General features: G+C 42.0%; 1 protein-coding gene across 1 annotated transcript in view; it reads right to left on the reverse strand.

Annotated features, from left to right (window-relative positions):
- LOC145409765 (uncharacterized) overlaps window positions 1-13967 on the reverse strand; it is a 49274-nt gene extending 35307 nt beyond the window's left edge. The window contains exon 1 of the mRNA XM_080280066.1: window positions 12259-13967. Coding sequence (XP_080136192.1) covers window positions 12259-13892 — 1634 coding nt within the window. The 5' untranslated portion in view covers window positions 13893-13967. The remainder of the gene's footprint in view (window positions 1-12258) is intronic.
- Window positions 13968-15392: the final 1425 nt, after the last annotated feature.

Raw genomic sequence — 15392 nt, forward strand, 5'->3', positions numbered from 1 at the left:
GACAGAATGTGTTCCATCGTAGAAGTAAGATAGTCGAAGAATTTTTGATAGTCAGTAGAATTAGGGGATAAGTAAACAGCACAGATATATTTAGTCAGAGAATGACAGGAAAGCCGAAGCCAGAGTGTGGAGAATTCAGAAGAATCAAGTTCAGGAACACGAGAGCAAGATAAGTCGTTGCGTATGTATACACAACAGCCACCTTTGGCTTTGAAATGAGTATAGAGAAAGTAGGAGGATACAGAAAAGGGTTTGCTGTCGGTTGCCTCAGACAGCTGAGTCTCCGTCAGAAAAAGAAGGTGAGGTTTAGAGGAGGAGAGGTGGTGCTCAACAGAGCGAAAGTTAGATGAAAGGCCGCAAATGTTGCAGAAATGACGAAGAGAGTCAGACAGTGGTTCCAGGCACCTCGAGTCGTCACTGGGAGAGGGGCAGATGGCGGGGGCATTTATGGTCCCCCCCCCCCTGGGGACTCCGAGGCTTGATTAATAGACGCCATTTTTGTTGATTTTTGAATAGGAAGTGTAGTGTGTACTGTGCATGTAGTTTGGTGAAGATAGTTAGAGAAATTTGTACTGGAGAGCATGCTGGCCTACTCTCTGTGTAACTGAGACACTGAAAAAGTTCAGCAAAGGGGGATGGTCAGGAACTAGTCCTGAGGGCTGATGAAACGGGAGCTCCAGCACTCCCTGTCATCAGCTTTCCATCCACCTCGGGAGTACTGCCCTGCTCGACTGGTGCTACAGTCTACTCCTCTCATATGTGCACGAATTTTGTGTACGTGTATTTCTGCGTGTACGCTGTGTGTGTGTGTGTGTGTGTGTGTGTGTGTGTGTGTGTGTGTGTGTGTGTGTGTGTGTATTACGTGACTCCATAACCACAACTCCCTATCCCCCAAAAGGAAGACGGTGGACTACAAATAGAGGATAACTTCAGCCTGCAGTCCACAGGGTTCACGTTCAGATAAATATGGAACAACAACAACAGCTGAGACCACGTGGTACTGTTGTGGTCGGTTTGTTTACATCGAGACCACGTGGTATTTGTTTACATCAAGACCACGTGGTATTTGTTTACAAGACCACGTGGTATTTGTTTACAAGACCACGTGGTATTTGTTTACACTGAGAGACCACGTGGTATTTGTTTACATCGAGAGACCACGTGGTATTTGTTTACATCGAGACCACGTGGTATTTGTTTACATCGAGAGACCACGTGGTATTTGTTTACACCGAGAGACCACGTGGTATTTGTTGTGGTCGCTGTGTTTACATCGATCAGCTGATGACGCCAGATGCTGCAGGGAAAGTTTGGACATTCCGGCGACAGCTAACAATTCGGTTTCTCCATCCTTCACAAATTTCCTTCGCACTTTTATACCCTCCTTCCTTCATTTATTCTTTTCTTTTCCACACCTCTTCCCTCTTCTTCCTTCCTTCATTCTATTCTTTCCTTCCATACTCCCTCCCTTCTTTCCATCCATCCTTCCTTATTTCCCTCCCTCTTTTCCTCATTCCTTCCTCCTTTCATTCTCCCTTCCTTCCTTCATCCCTTCTTCCTTCCATCCTCCCTTCATTCTTTTCTTCATTCCTTCCTTCCATCCTTCCTCTCTTCCTTCCTTCCTTCCATCCTCCCTTCATTCTTTCCTTCCTTCCTTTCTTCCATCCTCCCATTCTTTTCTTCCTTCCTTCCATCCTCCCTTCATTCTTTCCTTCCTTCCTTTCTTCCATCCTCCCATTCTTTTCTTCCTTCCTTCCATCCTCCCTTCATTCTTTTCTTCCTTCCTTCCTTCCATCCTTCCTCTCTTCCTTCCTTCCAGATGGTCCTGTGGGTTTGGAGAATGCGGCCAAGACCAACACTTCGGTCCCGAGATGGTACAAGGGCCGAGATGTGCTATGGACGATACTGCCTTACCCACCCCACCCTACAGACTACATGTACAGTCGGTCACAGAAATCAGCCTAATATTTCCCCACCTGCTACTGAACAGGGTGAGTCAGAAATAGCACTACCTTTGACGTTACCTGGTGGTATACAACAACAACAATAACTACTACTACTACTACTACTACTACTATTGCTGCTGGTGCTGCTGCTACTACTACTACTACTACCACTATTGCTGCTGCTACTACTACTACTACTTCTAAAACTAATAATAATAATACCACTACGACTACTACCATCACCACCACGACTACTACTACTACTACTACTACTACTACTACCACCACCATTACTACCACTACTACTACTAATGTCACTACTACTATCACTACTGCGACTACTACTACTGCTACTACCACCATTACTACTACTACCACCACCATTACTACAACTACTATTACTACCACTACTACTACTTCTATTACTACTACCACCACTACTACTACTACTACTACCATTACTACTATACTACTACTACTACTATCACTACTACCACTACTGCTACTACCACCACTACTACTACTACTACTACCATTACTACTACTACTACTACTACCACTACTACTACTACTACCACCACCACCACCACTACTACTACCATTACTACTATCGTAAACTAACCCACTATATCTTTGGCTTCCCCAAAGAGAGAGAGAGAGAGAGAGAGAGAGAGAGAGAGAGAGAGAGAGAGAGAGAGAGAAACATAATTAGCCGAAACCATCTGACTCAGAAATCTCCACATGATCAGATTTCACCCCACCTGTGTGTGTGTGTGTGTGTGTGTGTGTGTGTGTGTGTGTGTGTGTGTGTGTGTGTGTGTGTGTGTGTGTGAACTATATATTAGTACAGTGGTAGTAGTAGTAGTGATGGTGATGGTAGTAGTAGTAGTAGTAATGATGGTGATGGTAGTAGTAGTAGTAGTAACAGTAGTAGTAGTAATAGTAGCAGTAGCAGTAGTAGTAGTAGTAGTGATGGTGATGGTAGTAGTAGTAGTAGCAGTAGTGATGGTGATGGTAGTAGCAGCAGTAATAGTGATGGTAGTAGTAACAGTAGTGATGATAATGGTAGTAGTGGTAGTAGTAGCAGTGATGGTGGCAGTGGTCGTGGGAGTACCGTAGTAGCAGCAGCAGCAGCAGCAGTAGTAGTAGTAGTAGTAGTGGTTGGCTACAGGTGACTGGTGGTGCTAAGAATCCCAGCAGCCGACGAGAATACGATGCTAGTCACGAAGAAGTACCATGGCAAGAAGCAGAACCTGGGGCTTCTAATCACTCACATCACCCTCTCCTGGCCGACAACTACCACCTCTCTTAAATCCACATCAAAGTACCACTACAATACGATGCTAGTCACGAAGAAGTGCTATGGAAGGATGCAGCTTACCATCACGCCCCTAGCAGTATTTACACCATCAGAAATATATATATATATATTTTTTTTAAGAAACGAAGAAGAAACCCAAGGCCACACACTTCTGACCTAAAATTACTGTTTTCAATCCACGTATTATCACCAGAATGCGATGCTAGTCACGAAGAAGTGCTGCAAGATTTCCCATCAGACAGTACTATCTACCTATCTATTGCCAGACGCCATAATCCTGTAAGGGGTGGCCATTTGACTTTGAGTTATTTGTTTTACGGCGAGGGGCACTAACCCTCCACCAACCCACTTGTTGACACGTAGGGAGCACGTATGGTTTGGTTATATGGTTACCACCCAGCGTTGTAAATGGTTTCTTGGCTTACAGGAAACCATTTGGCTTGTCACTCAATATAAAGCCGCCTGTAAAGGAAAGAAAAGCAATAAGATGTGACAGGAAAGATGGGAGAAATAGGAAGAGAGGAGGACAGGCACAGAAAAAGAATGATAAAGGCTAAGCAAGAAGTAGGCAGCACTACATCAAGTGAGTGGATGATGGCGAGAAATAGGAAGAGAGGAGGACAGGCACAGAAAAAGAATGATAAAGGCAAAGGAAGAAGCATGCAGCACTACATCAAGTGAGTGGATGATGGCGAGAAATAGGAAGAGAGGAGGACAGGCACAGAAAAAGAATGATAAAGGCAAAGGAAGAAGTAGGCAGCACTACATCAAGTGAGTGGATGATGGTGAGAAATAGGAAGAGAGGAGGGCAGGCACAGAAGACGAATGATAAAGGCTAAGCAAGGAGTAGGCAGCACTACATCAAGTGAGTGGATGATGGTCGCCACCACGTACAGTACCGTGGATACTAATAAAGACCCACATCCGAACGATACATACCGGGACAGTGAACGATACACTTCGACACCCACATAAGAACTCAATACACTTTTTCAGAACACAGTGTTAGAGTGTCATAATTCTTCAGACAAAAAGTGAATCTATATTACTGTTCACTTCTGACCTAAAATCACCCTCTATCATGAATGTGTATAGTGGTAGGTGGTGGCGAGCATCATCCACTCACTTGATGTAGTGCTGCCTGCTTCTTCCTTAGCCTTTATCACTCTTTTTCCGTGCCTGCCTTCCTCTCTTCCTATTTCTCACCATCATCCACTCACTTGATGTAGTGCTACCTACTTCTTCCTTAGCCTTTATCATTCTTTTTCTGTGCCTGTCCTCCTCTCTTCCTATTTCTCCCATCTTTCCTGTCACTTCTTATTGCTTTTCTTTCCTTTTCAGGTGGCTTTACATTGAGTGACAAGCCATATGGTTTCCTGTAAGCCAAGAAACCATTTACAACGCTGGGTGGTAACCATATAACCAAACCATACGTGCTCCGTACGTGTCAACAAGTGGGTTGGTGGAGGGTTAGTGCTCCTCCCCGTAAAACAACTACCGTAACTCGAAGTCAAATGGCCACCCCTTATGGGATTATGGCGTCTGGCAACAGGTCGATAGACAGATGAACGTGTATCAGTTTAACGCTAGAATACGATGCTAGTCACGAAGAAGTGCTATGGAGGGGAGCAGGTCCAGGTGTGAATTTTGGGATGTATTTGCAGTCACTCCAGTTCAGTTATCTATCTATCTACTACCAGACGCCTTAATCCCGTAAAGGGTGGCCACAAACAAATCGCCTCCACGTTGCCCCCCGCCCTCCCTCTCACATAGACCTCTCCAGTCCATACTTCCATCTCATCCTTGGCCTCCCTCTCCCTCTCCCCCCATCCACCTCACTCACATACACTCTCCTCGTCAGTCTCTCGTTCTCCATCCTCTCCACATGGTCAAACCACCTCAGTGTATTTCTCCTAACGCTTCCTATCACATCAACATCCACACCACAACGCTCCTTTATATCCTCACTTGTCAGTCTGTCTCTCCATGATTACTACTACTACTACTACGGTACTACTACTACTACTACCACTACTACTATTACTACCACTACTACGGTACTACTACTACTACTACCACTACTACTACTACTACCACCACTACTACTACTACTACTACTACCACTACTACTACTACCACTACTACTACTACTGCTACTACCATTACTACTACTACTACTACTGCTACTACCACTACTACTACCACTACTACTACTACCACCACTACTACTACTACTACTACTACTACTGCTAGTGATACTACTACTACTACTACTATATATCCACTACTATTAGGCTACTATTACTACACTACTATGGCCTACAGTCTCTCTCTCACTCTCTCTCTCTCAACTAGACAGGCTTTCCTTCAGATATACTCCTTGACCTTCCAACCTCTCTCTTTCTCTCTCTCTCTCTCTCTCTCTCTCTCTCACACACACACACACACACACACACACACACACACACACAGGAATTCCCGGCATAAGTGTTTACCTGTATCAAATTCCCCATTTTAGGTCGAGGGCACATACGTACAAACACACACACACACACACACACACACACACACACACACACACACACACACGTACACTCATACACACACACACACACACATACACACTCACACACACACACACACACACACACACACACACACACACACACAATCACACGTTCATACACTCATACATACACACACAGGGTTCGGTGCTGGCACCAATCATGTTTTTAGTGTACATAAATGATATAAACAGTAATACTGGAAATGAGAGCTATCTGAATATGTTTGCAGATGATGCAAAAATACAAAGGAGAATTACTAGCACAGACTCTTGTAAAGAGCTACAAGAAGAATTAAATAAACTTCATGAATGGAGTAGTACATGGCAAATGGAATTCAATGTGGACAAGTGTCATGTAATCAAGTTTGGTAAAAGTGGAAAAAGACTTGATTGGGATTATAAGTTAGAAAATAAAACCCTATACACATCAGAAAGAGAGAAAGACCTAGGTGTGATTATCAATAACAGACTATCTCCGGCTGACCACATCAGCGAGAAGGTACGGAACATGTATACACTGCTTGCAAATATGAGAATAGCATTCACATACATAAATGAAGACATGCTAAGAAGGATAATAACATCATTCATTAGACCAACCCTGGAATATGCATCAATAGTCTGGAGTCATCATCTCAAAAAGCATATAGACAAGATTGAAAAAGTTCAAAGGGCCGCTACAAGATGGATACCAAGCTTAAGGGACCTAAGCTACGAAGAAAGACTAAATAAACTGAATCTACCAACACTACAGGAGAGAAGGAAAAGAGGTGACATGATAATGCTATATAAGTGCATATCAGGAAAGAAGAAAATAGACATAAATGATTACTTAACATATGGAGAAGCATCAGCAAGAGGACACTGCAAAAAACTGCATAAGAAGAGAGGTGATAAAGACGTAAGGAAATTCAGTTTCCCAAACAGAGCAATTGATCAATGGAATGCACTACCGAATGAAATAGTGTGTGCCAAAACAATTCACAAATTTAAGGATATGTACGATAAATATGGTTTAAGACACGGGACAGTACGAGCTGGACTCATTCCTGTAAAGATACAATTAGGTAAGTACAATTAGGTAAGAACACACACACACGTACACATACATACACACCGTGAACGAAAAACGCACATGCATTAGCTATACATACACAAGACCTACACACACATACATACATACATACACAGGTTACCTCCACATTCCTATGCCATATACATACATACATACCAATACCCTTTTACAGAGAGAGAGAGAGAGAAAGAGAGAGAGAGAGAGAGAGAGAGAGAGAGAGAGCGGGATAAGGTGAAGGAAAGGAGCGAGGGAGGAAGGGCTGCATCCGGTCATTATCTCTCTCTCTCTCTCTCTCTCTCTCTCTCTCTCTCTCTCTCTCTCTCTCTCAGTGTGTGTGTGTGTGTGTGTGTGTGTGTGTGTGTGTGTGTGTGTGTGTGTGTGTGTGTGTGTGTGTGTGTGTGTGTGTGTGTGTGTGTGCTTACCTAATTGTATGTTTACAGGAATGAGTCAAGCTCGTACTGTGTGTGTGTGTGTGTGTGTGTGTGTGTGTGTGTGTGTGTGTGTGTGTGTGTGTGTGTGCTTACCTAATTGTATCTTTACAGGAATGAGTCAAGCTCGTACTGTGTGTGTGTGTGTGTGTGTGTGTGTGTAATAGGCTTAGTGGTAACGCCTTTTCCTTAGTGATTTATTCCCTGTTATATACACCTTAGCCTAACGCGGTAAAACAGTACACTACATTGGTACTAACTAACTTGCAACGCTAAATAAATCGCTCAGGGAAAGGTGTTTGCATCCTCACGTGGTATCCTTAGTTTTACAGCTCCCTTGTCCCGTGGAGGAAGCTCCCTAACACCTCTTCCTTAGCGATTTATTTTTGGATATGGCTGGTTAATATCCATCTGTATATCTGCAGTGTATGGCGATATTGGAAGGATTTACGTAACAGAAGATATTAAGCGATTTGTTTTGCTTATTACACCTTACTGCCCTATTCTGTGTTAATCCTTCAAACATCGCCATACTCCGCCTAAGTAACATACAAAGTGATATTAACCAGCCATATCCAAAATATAAATCGCTAAGGAAGAGGTGTTAGGGAGCTTAATCAATCGCTAAGGAAGAGGTGTTAGGGAGCTTCTTACCCGGGGAGAATACGATACTGTCACCACTGCATCCGGTACGGCCCAAGCCTTCTCTTCCTCACTCCAAAAAATAAATCGCTAAGGAAGAGGTATTAAGGCGCTTCTTACCAGAGAATACGATACTGTCACTGCTTCCGGTACAGCCCAAGCCTTCTCTTCCTCACACTCCATCTCCGGCTTATCCCATTTTAACTTTTCTCAACACTACAGCTCTATATCCTCTCCATAGCACTTCTTCGTCACTAGCATCATATTCTACCATTTACCCCTTGCTCCAACACTGTAGCTCTATATCCTCTCCATAGCACTTCTTCGTGACTAGCATCATATTCTAATATTAATCCCTTGCTAACTCAGCATTTAAGATGAAGTTCGGTTACGTTAATAATAATAATAATAATAATAATAATAATAATAATAGGGGAACATAATTATACTAATGCTAAGACTAATACTAATAACAACAATAATAATAATAAAAATAATAATAATAATAATCGGCTAATAATAGGGCAATCATAATAATAATAATAATAATAATAATAATAATAATGAAAGAAAAGCATTCGGGAGTCGAATACTAATCGCCCGCCAGAATATGATGTTGGCCAAGCCCAAGATTTAGGCCATATCTTGATACCCTGAAGGTTTCATGTTGATAGCTGAAGCCGTTCATGAGATATAATGGGAACACACACACACACACACACACACACACACACACACACACACACACACACAGGCAGGCAAAAACATTATCGCTCCGCCTTCTACAGGTGGACGACGATGATGATGATGATGATGATGATGATGATGACGATGATAATAATAATAATAATAATAATAATAATAATAATAATAATCTTGTTACTCAGAACTGTCACCATCATCATAATACAGCATCCAGAATCACCATCATCATCATCATCATCATCATCATCACCTCCTTACCCACAATCATCATCATCATCATCTAAATAACGTCAAATCTCTCTGCACAGGTTGCCATGGAATTTACGGTGTGTGTGTGTGTGTGTGTGTGTGTGTGTGTGTGTGTGTGTGTAAAACCATGAATAATCCGGGAGTCATGTGAAGGGAAGGAAGTTAGGGTTATTGTGTGTGTGTGTGTGTGTGTGTGTGTGTGTGTGTGTGAGAAAGAGAGAGAGAAAAAATACAGCATAAGCATTGTGTATATGTACTGTATGTATATGTTATCAGCCTATGTGCGTGTGTATGTGCGTAATCATGAGTACACGACGTCAAAGTTCCGCGTAATGCTGACACACACACACACACACACACACACACACACACACACACACACACACACACACACACACACGCTGACTCAAACCAACTCAGCATACAATGACACCAGCACACTGGACTTCCTTATCTGACAACACTACATCTGACATCCTTCCAACACTGACATCACGACCTTCCAACACTATCAAAAGGCCTCCTCTGACAACACCCATTCTGCCAACACTACAGAATTATTTAACTGGCCTGACATCCTCACACTGACAACACCTACCAACACTACCATTCTGATATATGTTGTCACTCTTTTACTATGTCGCTCATAAATCTGACGTCTCACCTTTTCCTTAGCGATTTATATTGGGATATAGCCGGTTAATATCCTTTTGTACGTTATTTATGCAGAGTATGGCGATAATGGAAGGAGTTATGTAACACAGAAGAGGAGAGTAAGGTGTGATAAACAAAATAAATCGCTTAGGAAGTGGTGTTAGGGAGCATTATTTTTGTCGATTAAGGAAGCTCCCTAACACTTTTTCCTTAACGATTTATTTTTGGATACGGCTGGTTAATATCTTTTTGTACGTTATTTATGCAGAGTATGGCGATTTTGGGAGGATTTATGTAACATAGAAGAGGGCAATAAGGTGTAATAAAATAAATCGCTTAGGAAAAGGTGTTAGGGAGGTTCCTTAATGCATTTCCTGTAGCTCAGAGGTAGAACTGGACAATGCTACGGCTCTACATCCTGACCACAGCACTTCTCCGTGACTAGGACCATATTCTAGGGTTTATTGCTACAGCTCAGCATTCACGTGGCAGAGATGGTAGATTCTCTCTCTCTCTCTCTCTCTCTCTCTCTGTTAGACCCTTACCGTAGCTGTCAGACTCTCTCTCTCTCTCTCTCCCTCTCTTCGCCTAGCCTCGGGACCCTACTCATCTCTGACACCTTCCACCTCTGACAACAATAATTTACTCCCCTGACACCATTTCCAACAATAGATGAATCTTTTATCTCAAGGCTCTGATCTACGTATCTTTTTATCTTTCTGTGAGAGAGAGAGAGAGAGAGAGAGAGAGAGAGAGAGAGAGAGAGGGGAATTCACAGCTTAAGTGTATTTACCTTTATCAAAAAACACAAACACACGAGAGAGAGAGAGAGAGAGAGAGAGAGAGAGAGAGAGAGAAATATGCAGATTAAGTATTTACCTGTATCATAAAACACACACACACACACACACACACACACACACACACACACACACACACACACACACAATGAAAGCCAGTAATCAGAAATGTAAAAAAAAAATACCATAATAATATAAATAAAATAATAATAATAATAATAATAATAATATACCATATAATAATAATAATAGTAATAATATTCATAATAATAACAATAATAACAATAATAATAAATAATAATGGCATATCAACATCAACAAGAATAATAATGATACCACAAAAACAATAATAATAATAATAATAATAACTAAATAATAATAATAGCAACAAAAACAATAATAACAGAACAAAAACAGACACTACACACACGACACAGGCTAAGCTATTGGCAGAGTATGCAAAATTATATTCAAAATACTATCTACCTATCTATCTATTGCCAGACGCCTTAATCCCTCATACGGGGCAGCCAAAAACAAATCGCCTCCACGTCACCCTGTCCCCTGCCATTTCACTGCCCTGCTCCCAATTCAAAACACTGCTATTGATATTTTCTAAGCCTAATTACTGAGTGGAAGTGCTCTGTCCTATCTCTGTAAGTAGTTGTGGTAGTGGTGGTGGTGATAACTGTGATGATGGTGGTGACTGTGGTGGTAGTGAGTGATGATGATGATGATGTGGTGGTGGTGGTGGTGGTGATGATGTTAGTTGTAATGGTGGCGGTGGTGATAACTGTGATGATGGTGGTGGCTGTGGTGGTAGTGAGAGTGATGATGATGATGTGGTGGTAGTGGTGACAGAGATGTTTGTTGTAATGGTGATGGTGGTGATAACTGTGATGATGGTGGTGGCTGTGGTGGTAGTGAGAGTGATGATGATGATGAGTGTAGCAGCAGCTGTAATAGTGGTAGTAGTGGTGATGGTGGTACAGGAGTAGTGATGGTGGTTGTGACACTGGCCTTGTTTGTCTTCAATGATACTGTATTATGATAAAGGTTCATGGCTGAGAGAGAGAGAGAGAGAGAGAGAGAGAGAGAGAGAGAGAGAGAGAGAATCCAACATAACAGCACATTACCATCTGAGAGAGAGAGAGAGAGAGAGAGAGAGAGAGAGAGACAGACAGACAGACAGACAGAGAGAATCCAACATAACAACACATTACCATCTGAGAGAGAGAGAGAGAGAGAGAGAGACTCCAACATAGCAGCACATCACCATCCTAATCCTACCTTATAAAAAAAAAAAAAACTGGTTAGGAACATGACACAGGAATAGGAAATAACACACAGGGAAAAAAAAAATGAAGGAATGATGAATAAGACAACGAATAACAAAGTAAATAATGCATAACACTGAGAAATCCACTAGCAATTTCCAGTGAGCAGAAAAATGCCTTCTAACTGTACATTTTCAATCTACCTATAGCCAGATGCCATAATCCCATAAGGGGCGGCCATTTGTTTTTGAGTTAGTTGGTTTACGGGGAGGGGCACTAACCCTCCGCCAACCCACTTGCTGACACGTAGGGAACACTTGTGGGTTGGTTATATGGTTACCACCCAGCGTTGTAAATGGCTTCCTGGCTTACAGGAAACCATTAGGCTTATCAATGTAAAGCCACCTGAAAAGGAAAGAAGAGTAATAAAAGGTGACAGGAGAGATGGGAGAAATAGGAAGAAAGGAGGACAGACACAGAAAAAAATTATAAAGGCGAAGGAAGAAATAGGCAGCACTACTGTATATCAGGTGAGTGGATGATGGTCACCACCACCTACCACAAATAAATATAACAAAAAGTACAAACAACTTACCGAGAGAAGAAATCTGCAATGCCCCTCTTTTTGCTCTTGCCATCGCTGTCTGTGAGTACAAATTCCCGAAGAGAAGCCGTTTCCGAGGGGTGGGAGGCCAGACACACGGCACTGTCCGAGGCCGAGTATGCAGACAGTTCTGTATTGGAGCTGGAGAGACTGGAGAAGGAACTGGCATCCGTTATAGAGAGGGAATTGCTTGTCCCGATCCTCTGCAAGCTGTTCCTCACACTCTCGTATGTTCCGCGTTCCAAAGACGAGCTTCCACTGACGTTCCCTGATTGTGGCGCGCTGCTGGGCCTGCTGGTACTGTCAATCAGCCTTATATTCTCCCCATTCTCATCCGCCTCTTGAATAATCTCCAGCGGCTTTGGTAATATCGTAGTTTCTTGAGATTCTAAATTCCTCGTCAGATTTTCAGTATGAGATTCCTCCTCCTCATTTACTCCCTTCTTTAACCCCTCCTCCTTACCCAATCCCTCATCCTCTCCTAATTTGTGCACAAGCTCCGAATGGAACTCACGGTCTTTGTGTTTTGTGCAGGACATTCTGAGGCTGTTTCGGGCTTTTTTCCCGCTTCCCAGGCATAATTGTCTGGTGGCAGGATCATAAACAAGGGGTAACGACTCTAACAGTGCATCCAACGACACACTGTTACCCCCGGCCTCAGTCATCTTGATATTTGCCTCTGATTCAACAAGCTCGTCATTTTTGTCCCCCGTTGTCAATAAACAACCTTCCTTTGAGCCGTCCTTATTCTTTTCACCCTCATGGTTCTTTGCCGCAGGTCCAGGGGTGGTTCTGTTGGGCCCTGAGGCATGTAATTTCTTCTTCAGGCTAGCAACAGCGTCGATATCGGCATCCAGTTCAACAAGCTCGTCATTTTTATCCCTCGTCAATAATGTACAAGTGTCCTTCGCACCATCTTTTTTCCCCTCACTCTCATGGTTCTTCGGTGCCAGTCCCAGGGCTGTCTTGTTCAGTAAGTGTTCAGAATTTGTCTTGTTTCCAGGCGTGGATTTGCCTGAGCCGGGTTCAGAACTTTTGCTTGACCCAGAGGTTAGTAATCTCTTCTTCAGGCCCTTGAGTTTCCGAGGACGGCCTGGCCACGTACCAAAGAGGCTGTCTGGAGTGCCTTGCCCCTCAGAAGGCAGAAGCCCGGACTCCTCTGACAGGCACCGTGAGAAGGACGGTGCCAGTTCATCACTGCCTCTGCTTTCTACCTCATTTTGACTTTCACTTACTGCCGTGTGGATATTCTGGTTCAGGTCATCGGGGAGGCTGGCTGATGTGTTTTCTGGCTCGACGTCACTATTCTGAAGGACCTCGAAATTGTTCCCCGACTTTTGACGTCTCCAAAAGCCTATCCCAGATCCATAATTATTTCCCGATCCGTTATTACTTCCATTTTTGAACTCACTTTTTAGACCACTTTCTGATTTTCTGGAGCTGTGGAACCTTGCCAGGAGCGATGGGGCTTTAAATGACTCCGATTTAAATGGCAAACGAAGGCTCACTTTCGAGATGCTACTTCGGGTTGAGGAATCCGACTTCAGCAAGGCATCAGATGTTTCGTCGTTTTTCCAAGCACTGTCCTCCGGTACACTAACCCTGGCTTCAGTATTATCGTCCATCGCTTTAGAAACATGCGTGGTTGGGAATTTTAGGCAGAGGACAGGCTACTGGGGCATATTAGGGAAATGGAACGGAAGCTGGCAGCACACACCCTCACTGACCATTTTGTTGTTTTGGACTGCTGGCTGGATGGCAGGGTTGCTAAAGGCAAACTTGCTGAGTTTGCTAAACATTATCTAAAAACAAAGCTTGGCAACCGCTAAGTACATAATAATAAGAAGAAGAAAAACAAAAAATAATAATAATAATAATAACAACAACAAAGCCTTAAGAAGAGTCTCAGGTCACCAGAATATAACTATAACAATGAACCAGTTTATCATGGTATTAAAAATACAAAAAAAGATTACTGCAAAATCCAAGATAATTCCATGATATAATTGAGGATCTAAAATCCTCACATTATAACTAGAATCTTGTAAATATAATTAAAATATGGATGAAAGACTTACTAGCTGAAAAAAAAAATGAATATTGCTAAATTCAAAATTCCCTAAAAGAACTACAGAAAGGTCTAAAGTCCGAAGAATGTCGCTAATCTTTAAAAGTACATATAACGAAGCAAAATTTCTTGTTGTTAATGCTTAAAGGTTTCTATATAAGGAAGTAAATATGCTAGAGGGAAAAAAAGCTCTAATGGTAACGATGTTCGTGGCTGGTGGTGCCATCTGACTGCCAAGGTAAACAATTTATGTACCTATACCGAGAAAAATAAACAAAAGGGAAAGGGAGCATATTACTACAACAACACAAAAAAATAATGATACCAAAACACACAAAAAATAAAAAAATAATTTGTTTAAAAAAGAAAAACCATTTGAAAGTGTAATATTTTGGCTGAAACCGAATCAAAACTATTGACATTTTTTTTTTTGCCTTTAATAAATGATGATGAGTAAACTATCAGAGCAATATGAATATACTGCAGCTGTCATCTGATACCTTGGCAAAATATGAACACTATTATGACGTCTGATAAAATATTCCCTCATCGTGTAGTGGCTTGATCCACGAAAAATGCCCAAGCAAATAAATAAGCTCGTACCTATGTGTATAACATTTCATATTACCACTGCTATGTATTTCAAGTTCTTCTAAGTATAGCATTAAGACGTATTCCAAATACTCAAGGCAGGCAGAAGTAATTTGGTTTTAGTGAAGTTCTCCCTTTCACAAACCGGACCTAGCACCTTCCTACGTCACAGCAAAATTGACAGTTTAGCGATTTTATCTTAGATTAATATAATTCACTTCTATTTAGCGATCACTATACACTCTCTCTCTCTCTCTCTCTCTCTCTCTCTCTCTCTCTCTCTCTCTCAAGTTTGAATTACGTATAGAAAATCCCATTATAGAAAATCATGCTTCAAGAAGCATTTAATCATTTTTATTTGACTGTCTATAATTGTTTTGCTGGGAAAGACCCACCACCTCCTTCTGTTATACATATACACTGCATACTTCTACGGCAATATATATTTCATTCAATCATCTTTATT

Source organism: Coenobita brevimanus, chromosome 83 (assembly GCF_032717465.1).
Source record: "Coenobita brevimanus isolate Jiangsu-jjx chromosome 83, ASM3271746v2, whole genome shotgun sequence".
Classification (NCBI taxonomy): Eukaryota; Metazoa; Arthropoda; class Malacostraca; order Decapoda; family Coenobitidae; genus Coenobita; species Coenobita brevimanus.